We start from the raw sequence: 27,501 nt of genomic DNA on the forward strand, positions 1-27,501 counted from the left end.
CATGGTTAAGAGTTTACCCCAGTGCTGATTCTTTTTTTTAAACCCAGCTCCTGCAGCAGTCTTGGCTTTTGCGCAATGTCCATGCAAAGCTACTTGTGCAACTAAGCAACGCAAATGTAGAAAAGAGGGAATGATGTGCTCTTATAATAATGAAGGCACCAACATACTTGAAGCCTTGTCTCACTCTTGAGCAGTCATTAATCTTAACCATCACTACTTTCTCAGTCTTTTGCTTGAAGGCTAATTCATGTTTTGAGACCGACTGCATCTTATTCACATGAAAATATTGGTGAGAATTTAATATTTGCAATGTTTTTTTTTTATTTAGACAGGCTGGGAAGAATCAGGTTTCTGTAAATCCAGACAACCTTTAGAAGTTGTATTCAAGTAAATTGCCATCCTGTAGTAGAGTACATTATATTATCTTGAACGACGCCTTCTTCATGGACATACGTGTTTTATGTCAGTGTCCCTGAACAAACCCCTCAATAGAAACAAAAACGGCGCTACTTCAGAAGTTCACATCCACACGAGGGTTCGCCCACAGGGGTCATAGAAACACACAGAGGTGTGGACTCGAGTCATGTGACTTGGACTCGAGTCAGACTCGAGTCATGAATTTGATGACTTGCGACTCGACTTGGACTTGCATAACAATGACTTTGTCCCACCTCTGAGATGTGGACTCGAGTCATGTGACTTGGACTCGAGTCAGACTCGAGTCATGAATTTGATGACTTGCGACTCGACTTGGACTTGCATAACAATGACTTTGTCCCACCTCTGGAAACACACGACACCGTCGGAAATGGTCAAGCTTCATGGGTGAACCATTCGAAACATGTTGGTCCTGGCTTCTAGACTCTGCTATGGTACAACCGTTGTGTTAATCCACTGCTGGATGAGGACCCTCTCCATATATGGAGAGGTTATTTGACCAGACTTCATGCACGCACATTGGTCGGGGCTGGTAAGGGCATGAAGCCGACGTGGACAAAGTATAGTACTGGACAATAGATTGTGTTGCGTTTCCCTCTGCTGTCCACCACAAAGCTTCGCAAGCCCTATTACAATCTGTGTACACGGTGGTCCACCCATCCAAGCACTCCTCGGGCTCGACACGAAATCATGGTGTATTCTGGGTGATGGTTATGGACAATTGTGCTATATATTAATACAAAAACATGAGACCGTCTCTCTACAAAAGACAAACCCCAGCTAGCCAGATCTCACATTTAGCCGGGCAAGTTGACTAAATAATTCGCATAGCCTCCTTGACGACCTCGAGTAACATGGCAGCAGTGCAAGCCCAGTCAGTGCTGCCCGACGGTGGAGCTCCGTTGACTGTCTCCATCTCTCGCTTTCATTTCCCTGCGTTTGCATCTCCTGTTGTGTCCATCCGTGTATGTGTTGACTGCTGGTGTATTATTTACTTCTCAGAGAATCATCACACCTCAAGGGCAAATACGTAACATAGTACACAACACATAGTACAATAGTTTGCTATTTTGTGTTTAGGGAAGAAAATGTAATAAATTATTTTTTTCATGCCAAGCTATGGTTTTCAGTTATTCGTGATTTTAGGAAGTAATTCTTAGTTTTGCAGCTTTCACATGATCTTTCTGCTGGCCAGACCAGGCCTTCCTCCTCCATACTAGTCCAGCTGGCTGAGGTTTTACTATATTGCTTTACACCGTATTCTAATATCTCAAATGTCAACGTGCAGCATAACACAACCACACACAGTATAGACAGAATATTTTATTGAACTCGCCAAAGCACATGTATGCAACATCGAGCGCTTATTTATAAAAACGGATGGGCAGAGTAGAATCGAGTGCATTCTACAAACTCAAGCCTTGCGCAATATTAACATAACTCTACCAACAGACCTTTTAACACAAATGTAAAAGATCACACATTTCCCAAAAATGCAAACATTTTACAAAAACGTAACCATCCCACGGTCTGGCAATGGTGAGTGCGGTGAGCTGGGTTCCATTTGTTTTCGGGGTTGAGAAAGTCTTCCCCACTTGCAAATATCAATCGACTTAGTTCAGAATAGCAATCTGATTCAAAAAGCAATTATTTTGTTACATGTAGCGAATGTAGATGTTGGGAGGGGCGCGCATGAAAATTCCTTGCATAAAACATAAGAATAGGTTCTTACACTGGAAAATGAATGCACATCAGGAGCAAACAAAACCATTGAATGTATGCTCATTCAACCTCTAACTAGTTTGGTAGAGCCAGACGAGTTGGAACAAGAGCATGGAATACAGCCATCTCCAGTCCTGCACACCACCACCTCCAAAACAGGGATGCGTGTATTTGGAGGGTGCCATGGGGAACCTTTCCCCATCGTGCCTCTCCCACCCCCGCCGTCGCCAGCACAGTTACAAGCTGTCCCACCGTCTCGTGGTGCCTCGGAGCTCGTGGTCACCACTAGCGGCGCGGGCCCGAGAGACTCGACTTCTGCTGCTTGCGCTCCTTCTGTCCGATGGTGCGGAAGACGCGCTTCTTCACCTCCTTGATCCTCTGCATCTTCGCCTCGTCCTCCTTCTGGCGGCGTCGCTGGTACTCGCCGTGCTTCTGCAGCGCCTGCTCCTTCTGCCTGCGCACCTTCTGGTTCTTGATGGTGCCCAGTGACTGTAGGAGCTCGGCGATCTGCGGTCATCAATGCAGAGGTGGTGGGTCAATCGGGGTGGAAACTCTGGCGCCGTCAGCCCGGCGCAAGTAAAGTGCGGGCCACGCGCACGCACACGGGTTGAGCCAAAGTGACTCACACTCAACGACAGCCGTCATTTTACATTAACTGACGATGCCGTGATGGGACTTGCGCGAGGCTAGGGGCACCGAGGCCTCATGAGTGTTAAAACGTTGCTGGAAAGAGGTCACATGACAGAACCGTGGCGTTATGGATTACTAACAGCCATTGAGTTAAACCACACAATTGCAGGTACCCAGAATGCATCCAAACACAGGCATCTCGTAAATGGCCCAAAACTTCACCACACCCATTTTTTTTTCATGGTTGCCGAGCACAGGCCTAAAGGCCTACAAAAGTGTTCAGAAACTAAAATTGCTAATGATGAGTGCAGAAAATAAGGCGTCGCACTTCTTGGATTGGCCTCGGTTACATGAAATTGGGAAAATATGACATGCGAGAGTTGCAGAGTGAAGCAGTGTGAAGAGAACATGAAGACAAATTTGCATCCAGTATCTTAGCTGAACAGTGTGGAAGTGGGGAAGTAGTCAATTTGGGACGAGTCATCCCTTGGCAATGGCGTAGGGTTTCGGACGTTAATTGAATGAAAACGACTGTGGTAGCAGCGATGAGAGGGAGACAAGGAGGTGACAGAACGACAGTGCGAGAGTGACTGCAGTGAATCCGTGAGTTAAGAAGCAAGCAAGCAAGCGAGCAAACATCATAGCAATGGATTCCATCCGAAGGGCAGCGGACTCTGTTAGACAAGGCACGCACCTTGCGCTCCATGGGCTCCCGGACGACAGCAGGACGCACGCGGTCGCGCGGGACGCGGCTCGCGGCCTCCGTCAACTTGGGCTTGGACTTGAAGGGCAGCGCTTTCTGCAGCTCGCGAGGGATTACCAGCGGGTTGAACACCCGCGGCTTCCTCTCCACAGGCTGCACGCAGGGAATGCATGGGCGCACGCACACACGGGCCACGAGAAAAACAGGTTAGCATCCACACAAAGCATTGGGACAAGTACTATAAGCTAACGCCGACGCTGTTATCTATGGATGGAAATCCAACCCAGGTAAGCCAGGGTGTGATAGTGGAGTGGAATGAACCACAGTGCTAACTGAAAACCACATGCGATTCGCACAAAGGTAACGATCTCCATGGAGTCTAACTACACCGTTAGGACAAGAACTGTTGGTCAGCACCTATTTAGACCATAGTCGTCTCTCCAGTGTTGATGTCTGGCGCACACACACACTGCACAAGGCACTTATTTAATGGTAGGTAATTGAACCCCCTTGGCCGGGTTTGTAGTGCACTGTATTAACGACTGCAACCCATAGAGCTGCACCACGACATGCGTGCAAGCACACGCATTCATAGAGGGGGGGCGGGGTGGGGGACGACCTTGTAGATTGAGTCCTGGTTGTGCACCAGCGGCACGCCCAGGTCCTTGCGCAGCTGCCCCAGGGTGCGCATGCCCGTCCAGGAGGCGCGCTCCTCCGTGGGCTTCAGCAGCGTCGTCACGGGGTTGTAGAGCTTGGGCACCTCCACAGGGCACCACGTGCGCACAAACACGATGTCTGCGAACGCACACATGTAAGTACGGATGGTGAAATTCTTTCACAGCATACGTAGCCAACATTTACAAAAACTGTCGCTTTCCCTGTGCAAGCACTAAACCTGTGGGCATTACCTATGCTCATTTGTGTTTGATAATATAAAATAAACGTTTTGGGATCGCCGATCGATCGTGCTCCATGAGCAGTTCATCACGGGCTGCGCCAAATCTGCAGTGGCCATGAAATGAGGGGGGTGGGGGGGGGAGACAGGAAGGGGTATGGCGTACCGCTCATGAGCAGGCGGTCCTCAAACGTGGCGCGAAAGGCTCCCTCGGGCGACTTGATGGCCTTCTTGATCTGCCCGCGGACTCCGCTCACGGTGCGCAGCGACGCTCCCTCAAAGCGCGCCACCTCCAGTGCCGAGCTGAACATGTCCTGTACTCGTACATACGCACACCCCGACAAAGACGAACACCACCCACATCGCCATGCAGTTAGGACAAATGCGTCTGTGTATGCTGGCATGGCACGCAATAGGGCAGTGTGGCCAGAACCCAGCCGCCATCATCCTCCGAGCATCGATGGTTGCACGCCTTGCCATGTACTCGTTTAAAATCGAGTCGACTTAGAGCAATCCTGGGACAAGTTCAGATAATCGTCAGTGATGTTGAAAGAGAGCATGAATCAAACTCAGGTCGCCAGGTTCATATTACAAGCGTGGTAACCACGACGCTACCGCCCCCCCAGGCACACTTTCACAATTATCACAGCAGTCATGTGCAATTTTTCCGAGACCATCAAACTTGTAAGCACCAATGTTTATCACAGACAGCAACCCAGCGCTTTAAAGTAAGGACCACAGAAGTGCTGGCTCATTGCCTTGACTAGAACATTATTTACACGGCGCACCTATACACCGTGCGAGTAATTAACGAAATTTGACGGTTGCCATGCCAGTCATACCTTAATGAAAGTTGTATTCTTGTAGATCTTGAAGGGGCATCCCGTGAGCTTCAACTTCTTCACGATCTTCACAGACTTGTCCAGATCAAGCACGGAGCCAGTCGCCGCAATCCGGAAGTCCGGCTGAGAAGATCCGCAGTACAAAAAGAAACAAACGTGCAGACTCGGTGAACCCCATCGAAATGTTCCCCTCTCTACGCCCAACTCGATTTTCCTCCATTCATCTGGATATGGTTTTAGTAAATGTAAACGATACTTACAGAGGAACCAGCCACCGACTGCACAGCCAGGAATCCGGAACCCTGCGTCGTGATAGGTCCTGGAAAAGGAACAAAAAAAATACTCGGTACATACGAGTGTTGCGGGTGCTATATAATCTGCTCCTCTTCATGTCATGTGCCAGCAACCAATGTCCTTTGTCAAGGACCTCACATTGAGTGGCTTCAATCATCACATTTCCTTCCTCAGCCTCCAGCACCACCATATCTCCTGTACCTCGTTCAAGTGCAGGATTAAGACCTCCCTTTTCTCCCCTGGCTCTGACCGTCTTTTCTGGAGGAAGTATCTTCAACTGTACTTTCTATAACCATCCTCTTCTATCTTTGCCCACCTCGACCTCCCGCCACGCCCTATTTTATAGTGTCTTGAGATTCATCCACATTACACACTGTTCTGTACTAATCGTGAACACATCAGATTATGCTCAAGCATTCAAAGCACATGCATACACACAGCAATAATCTCCTCTGCAGCTGCTAATGAGACTGGCAATGAATACAAATGTCAATGCTATCATCATCAAGTATGACAGTACAATGTCGCATATCTGACTTTCTGAGGACTGTGTATAGGTGAATGTGAAAAGTTTGAAACACAAATAGCTTCCCGGACAAAAATAAAACGTAAAGGCCATTAAACGTGCCGAAAATGCTTCGCCGTGCATTATAAACAAATTATGTACTAGAGATTTAAGAATAAACAAATGCGTGGTAACAAGGTCGGATTTGTGAACGCCAATATAAAACGAGTGACACCGTGTAGAAGTACCGCACTGGGTTTCTGACGGGTAAACCGATCACGGCGGATGCAGGACAGTCGGATATGTGACATAGTACTGTCACACTCACGACGTACGAAGTTGTGCGCCTTTTGGCGTCATCTGGTTCAACACCATGTGAGACTAGGCTCTAAGGAAAGCTGTCTCGGGTGTGGACCAATCAAATTCAAGGACAGTGCATACATTATCAGAGATGTGTTTTTTGTTTGCATTATGGCTGCAGGTATTGTGGTCTATGCAAACATGACTCCTTGTAAAAAAAGGTGTCAGTTTTGTTGCCAGATATAAGGGTAAAAAACAAATATCAAAAAACCGCTCGTTCGGTGGGTGGCAGAACACTCGCAGCTTGACCAGCGGCAGATTCCCCCCCCCCCCCCCCGTATGTCCACTCACCCCAGATGGCCGCGTGGCAGTGCATGTGCTGCGGCGTGTACTTGAGCAGGCGGTGCCGGCCATTGTGGTCCTCGATGTAGTACATCGGCACCGTCTGGAATCGCCGCCAGCCAAGCGAGAACACGAGCGGGTCGCGCGTCTTCAGGATGCGCTTGTGCCAGCGGTGCTTCTTCACCCTCATCTGCGGCACAGATCGACGCAGACGTCGTCTTAACGCGGACGCAGAGCAAAGTCGTATTTCATGTAGGCGCGCGTATATATTTATGTAAGTCGAGTCCTTTATCCATCCATTGCTGGATGAAGAACTCGCCATGCCTTTCAGTCCTGTTGGGGGTTGTTTGACCATACTTTGCGGTGTAAACAGCAGTTAAAATGGATAAGCCGACTGTTTCCTTCATAGATCCATCTTTGTATAAAATATCTTACATATAAAAGTAATTTTTTGTCTGTGTGTCTGTCCATCTGTCTGGGTACGTAACTTGTGACGGATTTAACTCGCAAACTGTGGGGTTTACTTTTTAAAAAAGTACCCAGTTACCACACAATAAGCCCGGGGGTGAGCCAGCGCTATTCGTATTTCACATCCGTCAAGTAGTTAAATTAATAATTTAGTACTATTTATTATATTACAATGCTTAGCAAGTGCCAAAGCACGCATCTGCGCATGCGCGAAACGCTGACCCGTGATTCCTATAGCAAAGCACACACGCGATCGGTCGGGGGAGGGGGGAATTCTCATTCGCGTTAAAAATGATAAAATACACAACGCTGAGGTGAATTATTCCAAGTCTGATGTCCTCTTATCCCCCCACTTACTACTATAGGGTCGGTAGATACTACTATTATAGCCCTTAAATACTATTATTGTAAAGCGGATGGGGGAGATGCTGGGGGGGGGTAGAAGCCCAACCCCAGCCTGCAAAGTTGCCACATCGGCCGGCTAGCCAATCAAGGCGAGGCCGGGGGCTCTGCACGGGACTAGGCCTCACCACTACACTGTGAAGTTAGTACTATTATAGAGTCGATATATATGCTATTATAGAGTCAGTAGATACTAATGTCAAGTCGGGAGATACTACTGCAAGAGTAGGTAAATGCTACTGTAGAGTCAGTAGATACTGCTATAGAGTAAGCAGATACTGCTATAGAGTCAGTAGATACTACTATATACTCAGTAGATACTACGACAGTCAGTATATACTGCTGTAGAGTCTGTAGATATACGACAGTCAGTATAGAGTGTGTTGCAATGTGATATTTTACATCGTGATATTTTATTATTTTTTATTCACTTTAGTTTCATTTTTATTATTATTTTACTGTTATTATTTTTCTTCTATCTACGTGACTTTACCGAAAGAACTATAGAATAAGAATTCCTGCAGTCACGAAAGTTTGAAGTCAAAATTTAACAGGTCCGATGTTAACCATGTAAAATTCATGAAAATAGGTTTTCCCCTTTTTTCTGGCAACAAAACAGGTGTTTAAGTTGTTTAACACCAAACTGAAACCTTTAACAAGGAATCATGTCTGCACTAATAATATATGAATTGTCCTTGAAACTGATTGGTCCACACCAGAGACCGCTTTCTTTTGAGCCTCGTCTCAAACAGTGTTGGACCAGAGGACACCAAAAGGCGTACAGCACAAAGACAATGTCACTATCAGAGTAATGAGAGCTCGGGTCAGCAGCTACATCATGGGACCTCCTTTGCCAGTACCAAAATATGAAAATAGGTTTTTTCCCATTTTTTCTGGCAACAAAACAGGTGTTAGGTTGTTAAACACAAAATTGAAACCTTTCACAAGGAATCATGTCTGCATGAACCACAATACTTGTGGTTGGAATGTAGAATTGGTAAATAACATATTTGTTTAGAACTTTAAAAAATATACAAATAAAAGAAATGTAATATTAAAATTAGAGGATTTGCATTTGCGTCATTGTTTTGGATACCCCCCCCCCCCACAAAAAATGATATCTGTATTAAAAGCAAACAAGATAACAGCAAAAGGAAACATCCTGTACAAATACCTAACCAGAGAGCAAACAGATAAGCGACTACCACATCTGCATTGAATAAGTAAAGGGACTGAAGCAATATTCTTGAATGTTAAAAAAGTTCAGCTCTTGACAGAGATGTTTTAATGTCTGGATGTGTCCGGGTCTGGGTTTCAAAAGCATGGTATTAGGTGTTCATATTCTTAGGTTTTCGGTAAAGTCACGTAGGTAAAAAATTTTTTATTAATAAAAGTAAAAATAAAATAAAAATCGCGACGTTTCGGAGGCAACACAAGCTTCCGTCTTCAGGTGGAACCGTCACAGCACGATAGCTGTATCAAGTAAGAAGAAGCTTGGTTTTAATTTATTGAGCAAAGTGCCAGTGTGACCAGGTTTGGATACCCTTGTCACCCCCCAGCAATTGAGCTCCACATACCGACTGAACTCTGCTTCATAGAACCCAATGATCGATGCTCCAGTGCTCACCAATTCACTCTAATCACTCAGTTGCCGGCTGCTTTATGATTTATAGGACTTTGGGGCTGATGCGCAGCAACTGCGATAAAAAAATAAAAATCACTCATAATTATTGTTTTACCCTTTTATCTGGCAACAAAACTGACACCTTTTTTACAAGGAGTCATATGTTTGCATAGACCACAATACCTGCAGTCGTAATGCAAACAAAAAACACAACTCTGATCATGTATGCACTGTCCTTGAAGTTGATTGGTCCACACCCGAGACAGCTTTTCTTAGAGCCTAGTCTCACATGGTGTTGGACCAGATGACGCCAAAAGGTGCACAACTCAAAGACAATGCACCATCAGAGTATGAGAGCTCAGGGTAAGGATTTACACCATTGGAACCTCATTTGCTAGAAGAAAAAATATGATAATTGTTTTTTTACCCTTTTATCTGGCAACAAAACTGACACCTTTTTTGATATAATCCAAAATAACTGATGTCAGCATTAACCCCGAGACGAATGTAGCACTTTTAAGGATATTTAACCAATCACGTGGTGTTTCAAAATCACCCAAATCTGTTCTCATTTATACAAACATCATTGCAGGTGTCCCTGGATTTGTGCGTTAGTAGATGCATTCCAAAAAATGGCGCACAAAGCAAAACCGCACGAGACAGCTGCATGCCAAGTGGCACACACAGTACACACACAATGTTGACCCACGTTTTACCGCTTTGCCACATTGGAATTTAAATCGCAAACAGAATTTTGGGTAGAAATAGGTTAGACACATACACGCGAAATCGCATAAAGTGAGAAAAACCTGCATATGAAACAAAACACCGCACACCAAGCTACAATGATTAACCGCCGTGGTCCCATGGCTATTAGGATCAACATTTACCACAGGTTCAAATATCACCGACCTGCCATCAACTTTGATCGTAGAGAGATAATGAACCAGAACACCGACGCAATCACATTTTGTTTACCTGCACGAAGCCGACATTTCCTTCACCGGCGCCAAGGCCGCCAAGGACGATGGGATATCTGGAGTCCAGGTTTGCGATGAACTCACAGGGCATGCTGGAAACCTCAACACGGAGGTACATGCCGGGGCGGAATCCCTCGTAGAGCACACGTGCCTCCTCGCTCACGTCCTCAAATTCCGCCCTGTTCAGCTGCCGACCGACACAGCAAGCAGTTGTTGAAGATCAGTGTCCTCAAAGTCTACTCGACCTTCCTCTCCGATCATTTACCCCACAGTCGGGGGAACCCTTCCCGTACGAGGGGCCGAATAGGCCTTTGGAATACTACTGCTGGCGAGCCCCATGTGAACGCACGCCCGAGTCGCTTCCGTCAAGGCACGAGGCCCCTTGCATAATGGAATTAACCGAGTGTGCACTTCAATAAGAACAGTGTAGTCCGGTTGAAAATATTCCTCCCCAGAGCCTGAGTATGGTCAAGATCCTTAGTGATCAAAAAAATCAGGCGGTTTCTAAGTAGTAGAGGCCTCGTGAGGGTGCAGGCTGGACTAGAAAGGTTCCCCCGGCCTCGATTAACGGCCAACTGGGAGCTGAACCCGGGTCAATGACATTACAACAGTGTGTATGTTAACCATACAAGACAGCCAAATGGGGACCACGATACTGTTCTGATAAGACCTAATGAGGATGAAACCGGTCCACATCTGTCTATAACTGCATTATTGCTGAAGTCAATTGGTCACAGATGCTCAAATTCATTTTGTTATGGTGAACTAAGAGAAGAGGCCCACAATGCACTTCTTCACAATGATAATGGTTGTTGCATATGTACAAAGGCACAGTGCTTTTTACACATTTTTGCATGTTGTTTGAAACTCGGGGCTGTAAGGTGGCCAGAATATGGCAGTACGTTGATGTATTTAAATCCATGTGGCACAGCTTTTGTATCTGCCCCTCACACGCAATCAGTAATGGAATTGGCCCACCACTCCCAATGCAGATGTATACACGTATATTGAACTTCTTTCACACCGTACATAGCCAAATGCGCTAATCGGAGATCCCTCCTGACAAAGAATCGGGGGGGAAACACAGTGATATTTACCCAAATAAAGAACACCAAACGTCATTTTCACCGCCCACGAGCGACGGGCCCCCCCCTCACCTGTGCCTGCTTGTCCATTTCCGCCTTCAGGTCGTCGAAGTACGTCTCTCCGCCCTCGTCGTACTGCGAGTCGAACATCTCCTTCAGCTTGCGCTTCTGCTCCAAACGCTTCCCCCGCAGGTCGCTCTCTTCCTCCCCCCCTTCCTGCTGCCCCTTCTCCTTGCCCTCGACGTCATCATCGTTGGCGCCGTCCTCTCCGTCGTCCGAGCTGCCCGCCTCGGCTCCCTCCTGCCGCGCAGAACCCATGGAAAGTTGACGAATTGTCACCATCGTCCGATATGTAATGCCGCGCGCGCCTCCCGTGCAATATGTCTCAATGCGCCCCACCATTAACTATACGCTCGCCTAGATACTGTAGAACGCTGGCAAAAAATCCCTTGGATTTTTATGTTTGACTTCGTTTGGAGATTTACCCAAGACCAGCACGAGTCGCATCGGCAAAGATATTTAATTCTGAGTGATTTCAGTTGAGTCCAACATTCTTTAAATATAAGAACAGAACTGGACCTGCACATCTCCTCGATTAATGAAAAATGAAAGATGAGTCAGTGCGCCATTGTGGCCATGCAAACCAAACTACGGCCTACATAGCAAACCACTGTAGCTTGCGCTCCCTTCAACTGAGAAATAGCAAAACTGCATGAACTCTCCTGAAGTCCTCTCATGGCTGGCAAAGCTTGACATTAGCATTCAGTTCCCGAACATGTTGCCAAGTGCAAAAATAAAATAGAATATCCTTGCGGCCATGTATCCTTGCTGTACATGTTACAGGCTCGTCCACGACCTAATACACGACCATTTGATGTCTTATGACATTAAAGGTCTCAATAATAAGTCACCCTTTTTGAGCAAAATACACATTATGGTCTGTATGGGTATTCCAGATCCAACCAACTAGGGCTGATTCCTCCGGGTTAATAAATGACGAAGTGATCCCCAAAACCAAATATACGAAGTTCCAGCCCTAACAAGAAAATTGTCCAGATTTAAGAAATCCTTTACAGTTTTAAACATTTGAGATAGGCTTCAATTATAATATATTAAAAAAAACAGTGCATGTTATTTCATGGTGCGTATACTTTCAGGGGAAGACAAACGATCGCAGAACCTCTCACAAAGAGGTCCTTTTGACGAAAATGCAGTGAAAATATTTATAAAAGTCGTCAATCGTATATATTTGTTTATTATTCCCGAAACTGAACAAGTAACCACAGTTAACTAGTGTCTGTTAGTACCACAAGACCAATAATTGAATTAAAGACAATGCATAATAAATACAATTAAATAAACAGCAAATTACTTCTTCTTGGTTGTTTCGGTAAAGTCACGTAGAAGGGAAATAATAAAAATAAAAGAATAAAATACAATTCTCACGACATTTCGGCCACAACGCAAGCAGCCGTCCTAAGGTGAAGATGCTGTCTTTCCGACAGACCTGTTCTTCACCTGAGGACGGCTGCTTGCGTTGTGGCCGAAACGTCGTGAGAATCGTATTATATTATGTTTGATTTTTATTACTTTATTATTTCCCTTCTACGTGACTTTACCGAAAGAACCAAGAAGATGAATCCCTGCAGTCACGAAAGCTTTAAATCGAAACCAAATTACTTACAGTGCCAGCTGAATCTTTCTTCCCATGAATAATCGTTCCAGCTTCAAGGTCCTCAAAGTCACCATAAAGGGCATCTTCAAAACAAAACAGAGAGTTAAAGGTGGCTCAAGTTGATGAAGCACATACAAAAAAAACATTACCTTTCCCCGTGGAATTGCACCAACAACTTGTAAAGTAGTGCAGTAAACACAACATCATCATCAGCCATGATCAATCCACTGCTGGATGAAGGCCTCTCTCTCCAAGCGGTTGCCATCTCGCGACAAAAATCAACAGACCACCTCTGCACGAGCCGAGGTCGCCACTCCCACATCTCACCACTCCCACATCTCCACGACGGCCGTCCTCCCACACGCCAAGCGTGGATCAGGCACGAGAGGTTTGCCGAGGGTGCCCCTTACCGTCTTGCTCCAGAAGCGTTTTCGCGTCCTTGTGAGCCTCCCACTTTCCCGTGACGAAGCAGTCCTTGATGCTCTCCACCATCTGGGGCGAGGGGACACGCACGCCGGGTGCGGGTTAGCGGTCACAACGTGGAGCGAGCGTGCTGTGCCTTCACGCCTATTAACATCTCTGGTCCTACCTAGGCCTCAACAATAAACATGAAAGGCAATAATAATTCAGATTTATAAGCCATCCTCAAACAATGGATCTCGGAGAGAGCCGTGCAAATAAAAGAAGATTGGAAGTTTACCGGGGAAAAAAAAAACAGAGACCAGATAGAGAACGAGAGGAAGGAGGTGGATTTAAACAGGGGGTGAGGGTCTTTCAGCCGGGGATTTAAAAGTCTGGATCCATTGACTGCGATGGAGACAACTCTGCTTGCACCTGACCTTTCTACTGTGGAGGCATTGCTACTGATGGGCATGTAAGAAACGATGCGTCGATTTACGGATGAAATCTTTTTGTCTTCTACTATAATTCTGCTATTGGGGGATGTCACGAGGCAAAGCATGCACTTGGAAATCTCGCAGAGCAATGCTTTCTCCCCGTGTGCTGTAGAGAATGACCTACAGAAGCTAGATTCCTCACAACCTCTTCCGAGATGCCTTCAAATAATGTTTCATACCCACGCACTGGGGAGTGAAATACAAAACTCGAATGTGATGCCGTTTTGAAAAGTTATTGCCGAATGGGCTGAGTCCACCAACTCACTTTGATTTGAGAACTTGGTATAATCACAGGCGACTGAATGGATTTGAACCCAGGGGGGCTCAGCGCTCTGCCCACTGGGCCCACCTCCATCAAGCCCTCGGTGCCGAATTGTTACCATGCCTCATTACGACTGATAAATACACACCTGGACTTACCACCGACCATGGATCTTGGCCTCACCAACGTAATAATCACCTGATCTTACAATCGAACACAGCACAGACCTGAGTGTCGAGGCACATCTGGCCGTCCCCTACACGGGCATACACATAAGCTAAAACCAAACCATTATAATACAATCTTGATTTTAAGCTTTCGTGACTGCAAGGATTCACACTCTTATGTTTTTTCGGTAAAGTCACGTAGGTAAAAAATAATAAAAATAAAATAATAAATGAAAATAAATCAATTAAATCACGACGTTTCGGAGGCAACACAAGTCTCCGTCTTCAGGTGGGACCGTTTTTTACCTACGTGAATTTAACACGTAGGCTTTCGCGACCAATATTATTCATAATCAACGTTTTTGGGTTTAGATCGCGTTATTTACGTGTCGTAACCCTCCACCACCCGACACGGCCAATCAGTAAAAAAGTGTCACGTTGACAATAGACAAATAGTTCACTGCTTTAGCCCACCGATGTGTTGAAGCGTGAAACCACAACATTTACAATTTGAGTACGTTTCGCTGGTAATTGCATCCAGCATCATCGGGCAACTTTACCGAAAAAACCTAAGAATTCTGATTCTTACTCTGGAGCCGACACCTGGCCGCACACGTAACCCCTCCGTGGCCCCCCCCTCACCTCGTCGAGGTCCCAGTCCTGCAGGTTCTCCGGCGGGTACCGCGTCGAGTCAATGTCGTCGAGCCGCCCTCGTGCCGTGCGCTCGGTGCGATCCGCCACGCTCACGCGGAACAGCCCTCCCAGCTCCCCCCCGCCGGACTCCCCGTCACCGTCCTCCTCTCCCTCATCCGCCTCTACTTCTACCTCGTCATTCGTCAGTGCGGAGGGCAAACACGGCACTGCTGTCACCGCCGGATATAGCCATCGTCGCACACCAGAACAACAAGAGCGGCCATTTATATTTGAAATCGGTAAAAAAAAACTCAATATTTCAAGAACCGCAACGCACGTGAATACGAGACGGTGGTGCTCAATAAATACCGTCACGAAACAGTTCTTAATGAATTTTGATTGAAAGCTTTCGTGACAGCAGGGATTCATATTCTTGGTTCTTTCGGTAAAGTCACGTAGAAGGGACATAATAAAATAATATAAATATTAAACAATAAAAAAATTACAAAATATAGTTCTTAATGAATCGCATTCCGCTACGGAGCCGCAGGTTGCCCGACCCCTGCCAATGGTAAATTCGGCTTCCATAGTCAGGGGTTGGCTACCAAAACAACAACGATTTTTTTTCGAATTTCAGCAGGTGCAATGCAGTCATTAAAGAGCCACCACATGTTAGCCGTGGCCAGGAATCAAACCCGATTAATTTAGATCATCAAAATAATCAGGCCCGGAGTCACATAAAATGATGCTCATAAGCACCACGGGCGTTATCGTCATCATAGCTCGTCCTTCTGTAGCACCACTTGTAATCAGAATAATATTGTTAATCACAACCGCAACCATCCACATGGAAGTTGTCACTGTCGTTCATCAAATCAGCGTCAATGCCCGATTTTGGCACGGCTGTCATTGTGACCACTGGACAAGAAATGATCCCCCCCCCACCCCCCAAGTGAATCAATTGTCAGAATTCTGGGCTACGACTCCATCCAACAATCGATTCATTTTGTTCTCGCCTTGACCATCTCATTTATATTCTCCTTTTTATTTTTGCCCAGTTTGTAGGTTGCATCTGTTTTATTCATCTAACTGTAATAGTAACATATATTAAAAACTCACATCCTTCGATAACATTCATGTTCTATGAAGAGTCATTGCCCAAAGTGTCACCAATCATTTATTCCTTTCAAGGAAGCACAAATTGATGAATGTTTCGAGTTTTATTGTGAATTGATCATGTGCACCCTCTGCCAATGGAACAACACAGAATAATGTGCATAGAAGAAGTTAATTTACAGCGCTGATGTAAATTCTTTGCAAGATGAAGGGCAGTTTTGGGGGTTATTTTTTTTTTACCATTCCTGGCTGTAAGGGTGGTTTGCCCATGAGCAATTCAGACATCATCAGTCACCAACATTGTCCAGAGCCAGGAGGCGGGTCGGTCGCACAGTTCATACCGCAGTGCGCTAACCATTGCACCACCGCTCCGCCGAGCGGTAGGATAACATTTGCATATACTTTGCTCAAGCGATAAATAGGTCGATTTCCACGCGCGTGATGCAATGCATCCACCGCGATCTTAAGAATCACTGAATCTACGGCTTCATATCTCATTTACACGTGCCTTAAGACCATCGTGACTGTCCACGGTAACAACAGCCGACATCCCTGCCCCCCCCCGTTCACCGTTTAAACCGTCCAGTGAACTCCGGTTGTCTTCACAGCAGCGGATTTTGGCTAGCTATCGAACAACGACGGTCACCGCATCATGCGCTTTCAGATGCGCTTCTGTGGCCATCTGGAACGCTCTTCCGTCCGATATTAGGAAACCACACTTTTAAATCTCAACTGAAAACGAATTTCTTTGTACCTGAATTTTGTGTTGTTTCTTGTCCTCCCCCCTGCACCTCCGATTTAGCACGGTTGGCTACGTACGGTTCGAAAGAAGTTTAACATACAGTCCTATACATACCGTTCCCGTAGACGAGTTTCTGCAGATTCCCTGTTGCCCTGCGCCGCCGCACAAATGCCTCAGCAGCCTTCTTCACCAGGTCCTGCTTCCACATGACAGCGCCTGCACAAACACACAGCATGCGGCAACGGTAATCTGTTTGCTTCGATCAATTTTATCCCAATCGTGCCATCAGTGTAACACGAGACGAAGCAACTATTTTAATCTCTCAAGTGCAGTGCAAACCTGTAAGAGAATGGCCCATGGAAGCGGATATCATAGAACTACCGCGGAGATACCTTCAAGTGGCCTCTGGCCCACAGAGCAGAGGGAAAAGCTTCAAATCAAGATTAAAAACTTTCCCGCCCACCCTGCACATGAGAGTATTGTTCGTTGCACGAATCGCTGGCTATCATCACGACCGTCGTGTGTGTGCGAACACGCATACCTTCCGTTTCCCTGTCCGCGTCCTCAGTTTCCACAAACATATCCTCGCTTTTCAGCATCTTCTCGACGGCATTGTCATCACTGTCCTCATCACTGCCATCATCATCATCATCTTCTTCATCACCCTCATCATCGCCACCGCTACTGCTATGGTCGCGTGAAGCGTTGCCCGAGTCCATGGGAGCTCTTTTTGAATTCTTTTCCCGCTTACTCTTGGCAATCATCTTTGTTGCTTCATCACCGTCATCATCACCGTCATCGTCATCATCTTCGTCGTCATCGCTTTCATCACCGCTGCTTTCATTACCATCTCGGTCTTCAATGGAGTCTCCCAACCCTTCAGAAACATCTCCATTCGATTTTTCTTGGCATTCAAAATCGGAGGCTTCACCTCCTGACTTATCCTCATCACTCTCCTCGTCACTCTCTTCTTCGTTATCGATATCATCATCACTGCTACCATCTTCATTGACAGCCTCATCATCATCATCGTCGTCGTCGTCGTCACCATCTCTATCGAGGGAAGGCTGCCCTTGCTCCTCGTTCTTCTTGATGCTCACCACCCTTGGCTCCTCTTCAACGTCTTCGTCTGTGGAAGCCGCCGTCTCCTCCTTTGTCAAGACGGAACTTTTCCTCGGCCTTTTCGCCGGACTCAACATGGGACCTACACGGCCAAGGGGATTTTTCTTTGGACTTTTCAAATATTCCTCTTTCTCATCTTCATCATTATCACCATCATCGTCACCATCATCGTCATCATCATCTCCCGAGTCCTCCTTTTCATCCTCTGATCCTTCACTGTCATGTTCTTCGCTGTCATCATCATCATCATCTTGAGCGCCAGCGTCACCACTTTGAGAACTGAACACAGCCCGGCGTCTCACCCGACCCGTGCCAGGATCCGTCACGCGCTCTTCCACGGGGGGATCCGTCACGCGCTCTTCCATGGGGGAATCCGACCTGCAGCATGGTTACAATTGTTGTTGAGTCTTTAACAGCAGCGATCTAGTTTGTCAACACATTAACCTCAAGACAAGCGCGATGGCTAGAAACACGCGAGCACATTGCACAATCCAAAACAACACCTCAACACCAACGCCATTTCATAAATGGCTGCCTACGTAACCTTATCAGACGATTATTAAGGCTATACGCGCTAGACAAATCACGAGAGATTTATTTAGTAAGATGTAATGATCGAATTGTCACAAATTCGGGGTCACAATTCGATTCGTGAATTGTTTCTCCGTTGCCCTTGTGGCACATGTCACATCTATTTGGGTTCAAGGGGTTCCATGCACAAATCACAATCGACGACTATGAACTGGGAATACTAGATTTGTATTAAAATTATTAAATGCACGTATCATAAGATTGTTTGTTGTATCGTTCATATTTAGTTCTGCCAAATGTGTCCGTAATGTTAACATTGTAAATGTTTGCTATATGCAGTCATGTTTTTTATTTAGATTGTGCCTGAATCAATCACAATTTCGTGGTCAGTAGAAATTTTTAAAAAATTCCATGTTCCTATGGTGGGTCGTTTTAAAAACCAACATGAACATTTTTTTTATTTCTCACCGTGAAGACCGCACAATTCTCACTACCAATGGGGTAACACTGCTTTACACACACAAAGACCAAAGACAGATCCCCCAAATAGCATGAACTGACTTATGTGGCAAGTGCTGTTAGCGAGAGCACCTATGAAGGCCTGAACATCGGACAAGAGGGTGGTGGTTGTGGACAGCACCACACCCGGTCCGGTCCCCTTGTCTCACGAGTGGCCAAGTTTAGACACCACTCCAAGTACTCACAAGTCCATCTAGGGCAGGCCCAGGAACAGATCGTCACTGGTGTTGGCCGTGACCACGAACCAAACTTGGGTCACGGGGTTCATACCACCGCTCCCCACAGGCAAGTACAGTTCCATCCAGTGCCAACATGCAGTGTTCTTATGGTTCCCTGCACCACAGCTGCCATTTCTATCATCTTCATTGCATAGAATACATCTTCTTGGTTCTTTCGGTAAAGTCACACAGAAGGGAAATAAAATAATAAAAATAAAACATAATAAAATAATTCTCACGACGTTTCGGCCACAACGCAAGCAGCCGTCCTCAGGTGAAGAACAGGTCTGTCGTCATTCAGACGCTGTCTTTCCGACAGACCTGTTCTTCACCTGAGGACGGCTGCTTGCGTTGTGGCCGAAACGTCGTGAGAAATATTTTATTATTTTTATTTTCATTATTTTATTATTTCCCTTCTACGTGACTTTACCGAAAGAACCGAGAAGATGAATCCCTGCAGTCACGAAAGCTTTAAATCGAAAAAATGCATAGAATACGTTAATTAATCGGCTCCACCCAGTTCATCAAGACGAGCGCTACTCACGGTGGCTCCTCTGCGCCCGGCTCCTCCTGCACGTCAAGCGACTGCATCGGCTCCGAGCGGCTGAAGAGCGCCATGCGGCTGGCTGCCATCTTGACGTCCAGCGTGGACTGGTTCGCAATGAGCGTCTGCACGAGCTCCTGGGTCGGCCCCTGCGTCTCCTCCAGCTCCTCCTGCAACGGACGGCGGCGGCGGAGAGAGAGCGCACAAGGCAAGGGAAATTAGGTGACGGGAAAAACGGAAGGGACGGAGGTACAAGGGACGGCCGGGTGTCAGGGAAAGGAGGCCACAGTGAAAGAGAGTTGGGAATTGGGGAGCAGCAGACAAAACAGGACAGCAGAAAAAGGGGGCATGAAAGTGAAGGAGGGGTCGTGAAAATGGGTGGCAGTAACACAGAAAAGAGAGCAAGGTGAATTAAATGGTTATAGCCATAAAGTACATGACAAAATCAGAGGCTTCCTCTTACTACTATGCCTATGCTCTCTTCTTAGCCAGTGAGTTAAAGATAATCCTTTGAATCCTTTACCCAAAGGCTCAAAATTGATAGGCAATACCTAAAATGTTTCAATGTAATTACAATAGAATCCTGAATGCTCTCATGTGAATAAGCACTCAATAAGGAATTGGTCAAATATCCCAAACTGTAAACTCGTGATAATTTATCTGAATAGCACTTTTGTTGGGAAAGCAGGCGAAATTTAAAATAATACTGTTACGTAGCACAACACGGAGAAAAAAAAAGACGAAATTTTCTGAACAAGAATCTACGAAAGTGACTGTAGGTCTGCAAAGCTCCCAACGGGCATATTGTTCTAGACGCGTCCGCGTGTCTGCGTGCGTGTCTGCGTGCGTGTCTGCGTGCGTGTCTGCGTGCGTGTCTGCGTGCGTGTCTGCGTGCGTGCGTGTCTGCGTGCGTGTCTGCGTGCGTGTCTGCGTGCGTGCGGGCGTACCTGCCCGTGCTTGTGCGAGTGGCTGCCGCCGAGGTCGATGTAGACGGCGTCTTTGTCGTAGACGATGCCTCCGACCCCGGAGAAGGGCGCGTAGATGAGGCGGTCGCGGTGGTCGAGCGTTCGCTTGGTGCGGCGCTCGGGCAGGGGACACGGGTCCGGCAGGAAGCTCACGTCGCGCAGGAAGAAGTCGCCTGCGCCTGTGTGCGTGCGTGGGGAGCGGTAGTGTAGCGGTTAACGCACTTGCACAACGAACCTGGAGACCCGAGTTCAATTCTCACTCACGGTCAACACCAGTGACGATTATCCGAACCGGTATTGGGCCTCCAAGTTCGACTGAGCCTAAAATGAGTACCTGGTGCGGTGTGCAAATATCACCACTTGCAAGACAAAGGTGGTCAAACGTATTGACCACCCACCCCATTTGTGTGCCGTGCCGGCCTTCATAGGTACTCGCTAACGGCACTTGCCCCAACAGTCTAAGGCTATATGGGGGATATTTGTCCGTCATTGTGCATATACATCAGCGAGCGCCTATCACATGTTTTATTTTACCAGGTAAGGTCCACTGAGCTATTTAGCTCTTTTTCAGAATCGACCTTGGCCACAGATGATAGCTCAATGAAGTGGTTAATCACATGGAAATGTATAGCAGCAGCCAAATACTCTGCATGTATGTTGATTATAAATGTGGAGTGAAAAACCAGAGTACCTAGAGGAAAGTCCACACGACCACTGGGAAAGCATGCAAAATTCAAATAAACGGGCATTAGGGTAGAGATCGAACCCACAACCTCCTGCATACCAGGCGAGGTAGTAAACATCTCGCCACCTCGGTGCCCCACGGTGGCCCTCATTGTGCCCGCACGGCATGCAAAGAGGGGCGGCACCAGCGTAACGCGCGCCCGGCCACCCGACACTCATCGGGTCAGATACTCGCTCGATGCCACTACTGGAGTGGGCAACCGGTGAAGGGACTGTCGGGAAATCACCTGGGATGTGCACCTGCGAGCGGCTCTTGAGGTGGGTCCCGTGCAGATACCCGTAGAGTGACACCAGGCGGTCGCACTTGGGGTTCAACCGGACCTCCTCCGGGTTCGTCAGGTCCTCAATTCTGATGGGACGCAAGCGCACACATGTACTTAGTAGGTTTGCGGCGAAACGTTACTGCGACTGATACATATTACTTGGACATTTACAAACACCTGCTTGTTTTCTCAGAACAACGTCAGTGCTCACTATTCCCTTGGTATACTTACTATAATTACCCAGGAATGTCTGTCCTTAACGCTCGTGACGTCACTCCACATCGAACAGCCCCCCTCATTAACAATCATTATAAGGTGACGCTCTCCAAATGGACACCCCCCCCCCCCATTCATAACAATTAGCGGGTGACGTCACTCCACATGGGGGGGGCGAGGTGCCTCCTCCCCCCTCCTCGGCGTCAACTCACAGCCCTCACTACAAAGGCAGAACCCTCACGTCACGCGATCTCCGTGACGCTGTTGAGACATCGTAGTAAAAAGGACGTCATGATGAACAAGGGATTATAACCTTTAAATGAAATAGGTCTGTGTCACCGCGGGCTTACAAATTGCACACAAATTGATGCAATGAATATCACGTCGCAGTCTGCTTTTCGCTTGCAAGTTTCAGATTTACTGCAATACACCCGTCCTTGTACGGGCAAAAGGCTAGTAATATAATACTTGTATATATAACAGCACACAGCTATTCTTTAGCTTGTGTGAAAAACCTTGTCAAGTTACAGAATTACTATCACTTAACCTATCACGTGGGTGTTCATGTAGGTGTGTGTATACATCTGCGTCATATATGTATGCGGCGAGTGGTGGCGTAGTTGTTAAGAGCTCGGCGCTACAAAACCATGCGACCTGGGTTAGATTTGTGGCCAGATCGAATCAAACGAGTACTTGGTGGGGTGTGTAAACATTGCCACTGAAGAAACAAAATGCGGTGAGGCTTGGTACTGAAAACCCAACCCATCGTACCATGCCGGCCTTCATTAGGTGCTCACTAACAGCACTTAGCCCAAAATTCTGCTTTGGTTACAAAGGGGGATCTTGTGTTATTCGTGTATACATGCATCCGTGTACGCATAAGTGTGTGCATGCGTTACATGTGTGTGCATGCGTTACATGTGTGCGACCGCGTGCGTGCGTGTTTGTGTGTGCCTGCCTGTCGGCGAGCATGTAGGGGTGCGTCGTCTGCCAGGTGAGGGGCCGAAACTTCATGACAGAGATGAAGCGGCCGAGGTTGTGAATCTCCTGCTTCTGGTACTCTCCGTTTACCATGCCCGACAGGTAAAACAGCTTGGCCCCCTGTAGGTGTTAGCGCAAACACAACAAACACAATAAGATGACCGTAATACACCGCAGGAGCAAGTGCTATTTAGCCAGCGCCTCGGGCAAGTACGGTACACACAAAAGGATTTGGTGGTCCTTCCCTCGCACCTCCGAATAGCACGGTTAGCTACGTACTGCGCAAAATAAGTTCAACATGCATACACATACAATTGGATGGGGATGTTTGTGGACAGTTAAACATCTGGCTACATTTGTCTCCCCAGTGCTGATATTTTATTAACCCAGCACCTGGTAGATCTCGGTCCAGAAGCGGTGCTTCAGCTTCTTCTTGGTCTTCTGCAACTGCTTGGAGTTGCGGAAGGCGTCCAGGTGCGTGAGCACGCCCATGAGGCGCGGGAAGCCGTGCACCTGGCAGATGTTGAGGAACTCAAACGTCTCCATCTCGAAGCCAAAGCTCGCGTCGATTAGAAGCAGAACCTTGAGAGAAAATTCACGACAACCACACATCAGTCACGGATGTGACACTTTAATATGAACATAAAAACCAGGATGAATGACCGGCTGAAAATTACAGTGATAGAGAGATTACTCAAAGGTTGCAAGGGAAAGAGGAAAACCATTATCTGAGTATTAAAAAAAATCTAACTTGTAAAAGATAGAAGCGATCTCAGTTGATGGATGCAGAAATGGACAGCAAGTAGTGCAGAGACCATTGCTATGAGATATAATTTAATGAAAACCAAAAATAATGTACCAATGGCGAAAGAGGCCAAGGGATTCAAAGAATGCGGCAGAGCCAAGGAGGGGTGTTGGCGGGTGTCAAGGTAGGGCACGGAGTACAAGGCAGAGAGGATGGCATTTGAGATGACTGTAATCTCGGGAAAAATTGGGCACTCACCAGGTCAGCAACTTTAGCAATGTCGATCATGGAATTGATGTCATTGCCACATTCCATGATTGTCAACCGCCGTTTCTTGCCTGTTCAGGAAAATTTGCATTGTTTAATCACTCATCCATGCACCAATATTATTAACTCCTTTATTTATATCCACGTGGAACTCAAACGTCTCCATCCACGTGGAATTTTTTTTTTATATGTCGTGTATATTGTAATCTTCCCAGTTAAAATTCAATTGTGCTATTAGCATAATTTCATGAAAATACATTTTCCAATTGTAACTTTACAAGAATGCATTAGCTCACAGATCCATCCCAGTCTTATTTATCCTAGGGCACTGCACATACCCTGCTATAGCAGAGTTTACAACATGATAAACCAACAGATAGCTTACATCTCAAAAGTTACGTGTCAAATTAAATCAAACAACTTAAAAACGTGTTTTTGTGTGTGCGCGGTCATTGGCTGACTGGGCTGAGACCATCAACTCAGTCCACTTGAGGACCCGGTTTAATCACAGGATCATAGCAGAGGCGGTTCATTGCTCCAACATGGTGGTATTATTTATCTATTCGCCTTCCGAGCCTCTTGACAACCTCCAGATTGCACTGTCCCTATCTACTCACAAGACGCGTACATTTACAAGATGGTATACATTTCCAATTGATAAGCTACTTTGTTGAGCTATCATTTGTCATGCAGGTCACTTCCGAAAAAGAAGCTAATAGCTCAGTGGGTTTTACCTTGTAACAAAAAATTGTTTTATTGGTATATATTTTTAAGCGATTTGTTTACCTTTCCTATACTTTGCACTGCTATCGTGTTTTTGTATTGTTTGTTGTTCTAACGTTCTGACCTACCCCTACTGGACATCTGCGAAAAAAATAACTTCATAGCTCATCGACTTCCTCCAGTATAAATAAATATTCTGATTCTGAATTAAGGCATTCCAGGCCAGGGTGCACTCTCACCAGACACAATGGTGATGGGTCCCTTGGGCTCGCTGAGCTTCTGCCGCGTGAAGTTGCGCACGAGGCAGCTCACCAGCGTGCTCTTGCCCACTTTCGGGGGCCCTACAACGGCCACAAGTATAGGTGGCGGCTCGAGGGGCGTGCGATCCACCAGGGGAATGTGGTGTTTGCGTGCCTTCAGGTCCTGAGTCCTAAGTGAAGCCACAGCAGCAAGAGATTAATATGAATATGCGTGAATGTATTATAATGCAAAAGTTGGCTATGTATGGCGCGAAAGAAGTTCAACATCAAATAACATTTTAAAGTCCATACAGTTGCATGTGACATGTATTTAACCATAATTTGGTACTTAAGTAAAATGTTTCCAAAAGGAGATCCAAGCATGCAGTCAATGTAAGTCTTCAGCCTTCTTTCATATAAAAATAATTCACTACTATAACAGCCCACCTGTTACTTGTTCTTGTGTCACCTTAAACATAACTAATACCGTCATCTGGGTTGAACGGATATCATTAATTCGAATCCAGATTTAATAACTATCTTAATGCCAAAAAGGCCCTATTAAGGGCCAGAAACTGATAACGCCAGGTCTTTTTTAGTTTACCAACTAAATATTGATGGGACTGTTAAGCCCTAAATGTGACTTCCTGGCTGGAAACTGAAGAGCAAATAATATTTACTCTTTCGCCTTACAGGAGACCACCAATGTGAATATACCATACAAATGACAAAACCATGAAAACATTTAAAAAATTCTAACTACCAAGACTTCTCTTGGATGTACCACCACATCTATATACCAATAATTACAGTTCTTCCATATGGCCAGATAACACGAGTTTATTAACAACTGTACATCATTTGGCACACTAGTCTCATGCTGTTCTATGACATACATCTCTCTTCTGCCAGGTACTACTTCCACAGTGACCGTACTTTTGTGGGTGATGTTGACGGTAGCGCTAGAGATAACAACGCACAAACCATACGTTAACGCTCGCACCTGTGGAACTGCTTGGCCATGCGCACGGCCGAGTGAAAGGCGAACGCCTTGGGGTTACGCCGCCGTGCGTCCTCCACATTCTCCGGCGCAGACTTCGCTCGTTCTGCCTTCTTCCTCTGGGCTCCACGGGTCCACTCCCCCTCGCCTGCTCCATGCTGCTGACCATCGTCGTCGAGACCGAGCTGCTGAAACTTGCGCTTCCTCTTCTTGTCAAACTTAGGGCCGCTCTGCCGCTTGCGGTGCAGCTTCTTATTATCCTCCTTTTCCATGCTGCTCTGCTTTGTGGCCTTTTCTATCTTCATATTAAAACACACACAAAACAATAAATGCACTCGTTACACCTTTATGCAAAAATGACCTCATGACTTATGATCACAAATCCATATATTGGAGTTCAATGGTGTGTCAGTGGTTCGCTTTCTCTGATATGCACCGAGCAACCCGAGTTTCATTCCAGGCCACGGCAAATGAGATGTGAACCGGTTCCGGATCCCTTTCACCAACCCGCACTGACCAGCGTGAAGTATAGTCAAACAACCCCCATGACAGACAAGGTATTCATCCATAAGTGGATTGACAAAGGACAATTAATTATAATGTATGTATATTTATATTTGAATGCAGTGGGGGGGGATGAGGCCAATTTCACTCCTCCCACACTAATCCACTAAATAAATCCAAATAAAAACTCGATGTCAGCTCAATATAAAAGTACGGTGTAAACGAATTACACTTCATGAACACGGATTTACGCACACCACACATTAAGTTTGTTTAATAATAGATTTTAGGATTAAATGTTTAACACCAGTAAATCACACCGACGTATGCATTTAGAAAGTCCACGCAGATGAGTTGGCAACCGGCTTGCTGTACTGCAGCCAATTAGAACATAACGTGCCACACACCTGAATTCTGCTTATTCCCCCCGCCCTCGAATCACCGTTCTCCAGGCGTGCGCTGAACAACTAATCAGCAATGCTCTTAACATATTTGTGTTATTCAAAGAGTATGGACAGGGTCGATCAACCCTTTGAGGGTTCGTAACAGAGGTTTTAGTTTGTTTGGGTTAGATCGCGTAAGTATGTGTCGTTAATCAAAATTAGTTAAGCCCAATGGTCATATGAATGAGCGTTAATAAGTGCATAGGAAAAGGCGATAATTTGAGGTTATGGACGGGCCGAAACGCGTTTTTCATCACAGCAATATTTCTCAATGCAAGCAGGAGGGGACACGAGTTCTTCATTTAACATCTCCTGCACGATACCCATGTCACAGCCTGCGAACCCCCCTTGAAAGTCTTTCGCGTCTCGCCAGGGTGGCGCGCCCAGCGTTTAAGAGCCTCTGAATTCGACTCGTTAACAAAGTAAACTCAAACGTACACACGCCAACTTAAATTCACTGCGCGATTACAAACGCGAATGACCACACATTCATTTGAGCGCACACTTCACAGGCCGCACACCGCCTTCAGGCCCGGCCAGCACTCACCGACGGCGAGTTCAGCCCCTCCACGAGGGAGGAGGTAGGACACCGGCTGTCTCGTTACTGCGCGACACCGCGCGGAGTCAACGCGGCCACGAGTAGCGCGAAATCGAGAATTCCCACTCGGCGGAATCAAGCACACGTGGAACCAGACGTGAGCGCCGCCATGTTCGGGGAGACGCGGTGCGTTGTGGGAAGAGCTCACGTGACCTCCG

The 27,501-nt window shown here is 46.5% G+C and overlaps 1 protein-coding gene across 2 annotated transcripts; it reads right to left on the reverse strand.

Moving 5' to 3' along the window:
* Positions 1-1,758: 1,758 nt before the first annotated feature.
* BMS1 (BMS1 ribosome biogenesis factor) lies at positions 1,759-27,471 on the reverse strand. 2 transcript variants are annotated; one of them, XM_078865557.1, is made up of 23 exons: positions 27,293-27,471; positions 25,802-26,093; positions 24,799-24,989; positions 23,828-23,907; positions 23,218-23,406; positions 22,802-22,944; positions 21,592-21,713; positions 20,603-20,799; positions 19,656-19,825; positions 17,263-18,221; positions 16,836-16,937; positions 14,873-15,051; positions 13,316-13,397; positions 12,915-12,988; positions 11,303-11,530; positions 10,144-10,332; positions 6,681-6,861; positions 5,491-5,549; positions 5,231-5,353; positions 4,555-4,702; positions 4,113-4,288; positions 3,485-3,646; positions 1,759-2,667 (listed from the first exon to the last, which is right to left on the reverse strand). In XM_078865557.1, the coding sequence occupies exons 2-23, from the start codon at positions 26,068-26,070 to the stop codon at positions 2,446-2,448; spliced, it is 4,245 nt and encodes a 1,414-aa protein (XP_078721683.1). In that variant the 5' UTR covers positions 26,071-26,093; positions 27,293-27,471; the 3' UTR covers positions 1,759-2,445. The 2 variants fall into 2 exon arrangements, with proteins under 2 accessions (XP_078721683.1, XP_078721682.1); XM_078865556.1 differs by having other exon boundaries at positions 25,802-26,097.
* Between the last annotated feature and the right edge of the window lie 30 nt (positions 27,472-27,501).

The sequence above is a fragment of the Lampetra fluviatilis genome, chromosome 20 (genome assembly GCF_964198595.1).
Source record: "Lampetra fluviatilis chromosome 20, kcLamFluv1.1, whole genome shotgun sequence".
NCBI lineage: Eukaryota > Metazoa > Chordata > Hyperoartia > Petromyzontiformes > Petromyzontidae > Lampetra > Lampetra fluviatilis.

Coding starts and splice junctions, on each gene's coding strand:
- BMS1 (XM_078865557.1), bottom strand. CDS start 26,070: ATGGAAAAGGAGGATAATAAGAAGCTGCACCGCAAGCGGCAGAGCGGC. Junction 21,714..22,801: donor CCCTACATGCTCGCCGACAG/GCAGGCACACAC, acceptor GCGTCCCATCAG/AATTGAGGACCTGACGAACC. Junction 12,989..13,315: donor AACGCTTCTGGAGCAAGACG/GTAAGGGGCACC, acceptor TTTGTTTTGAAG/ATGCCCTTTATGGTGACTTT.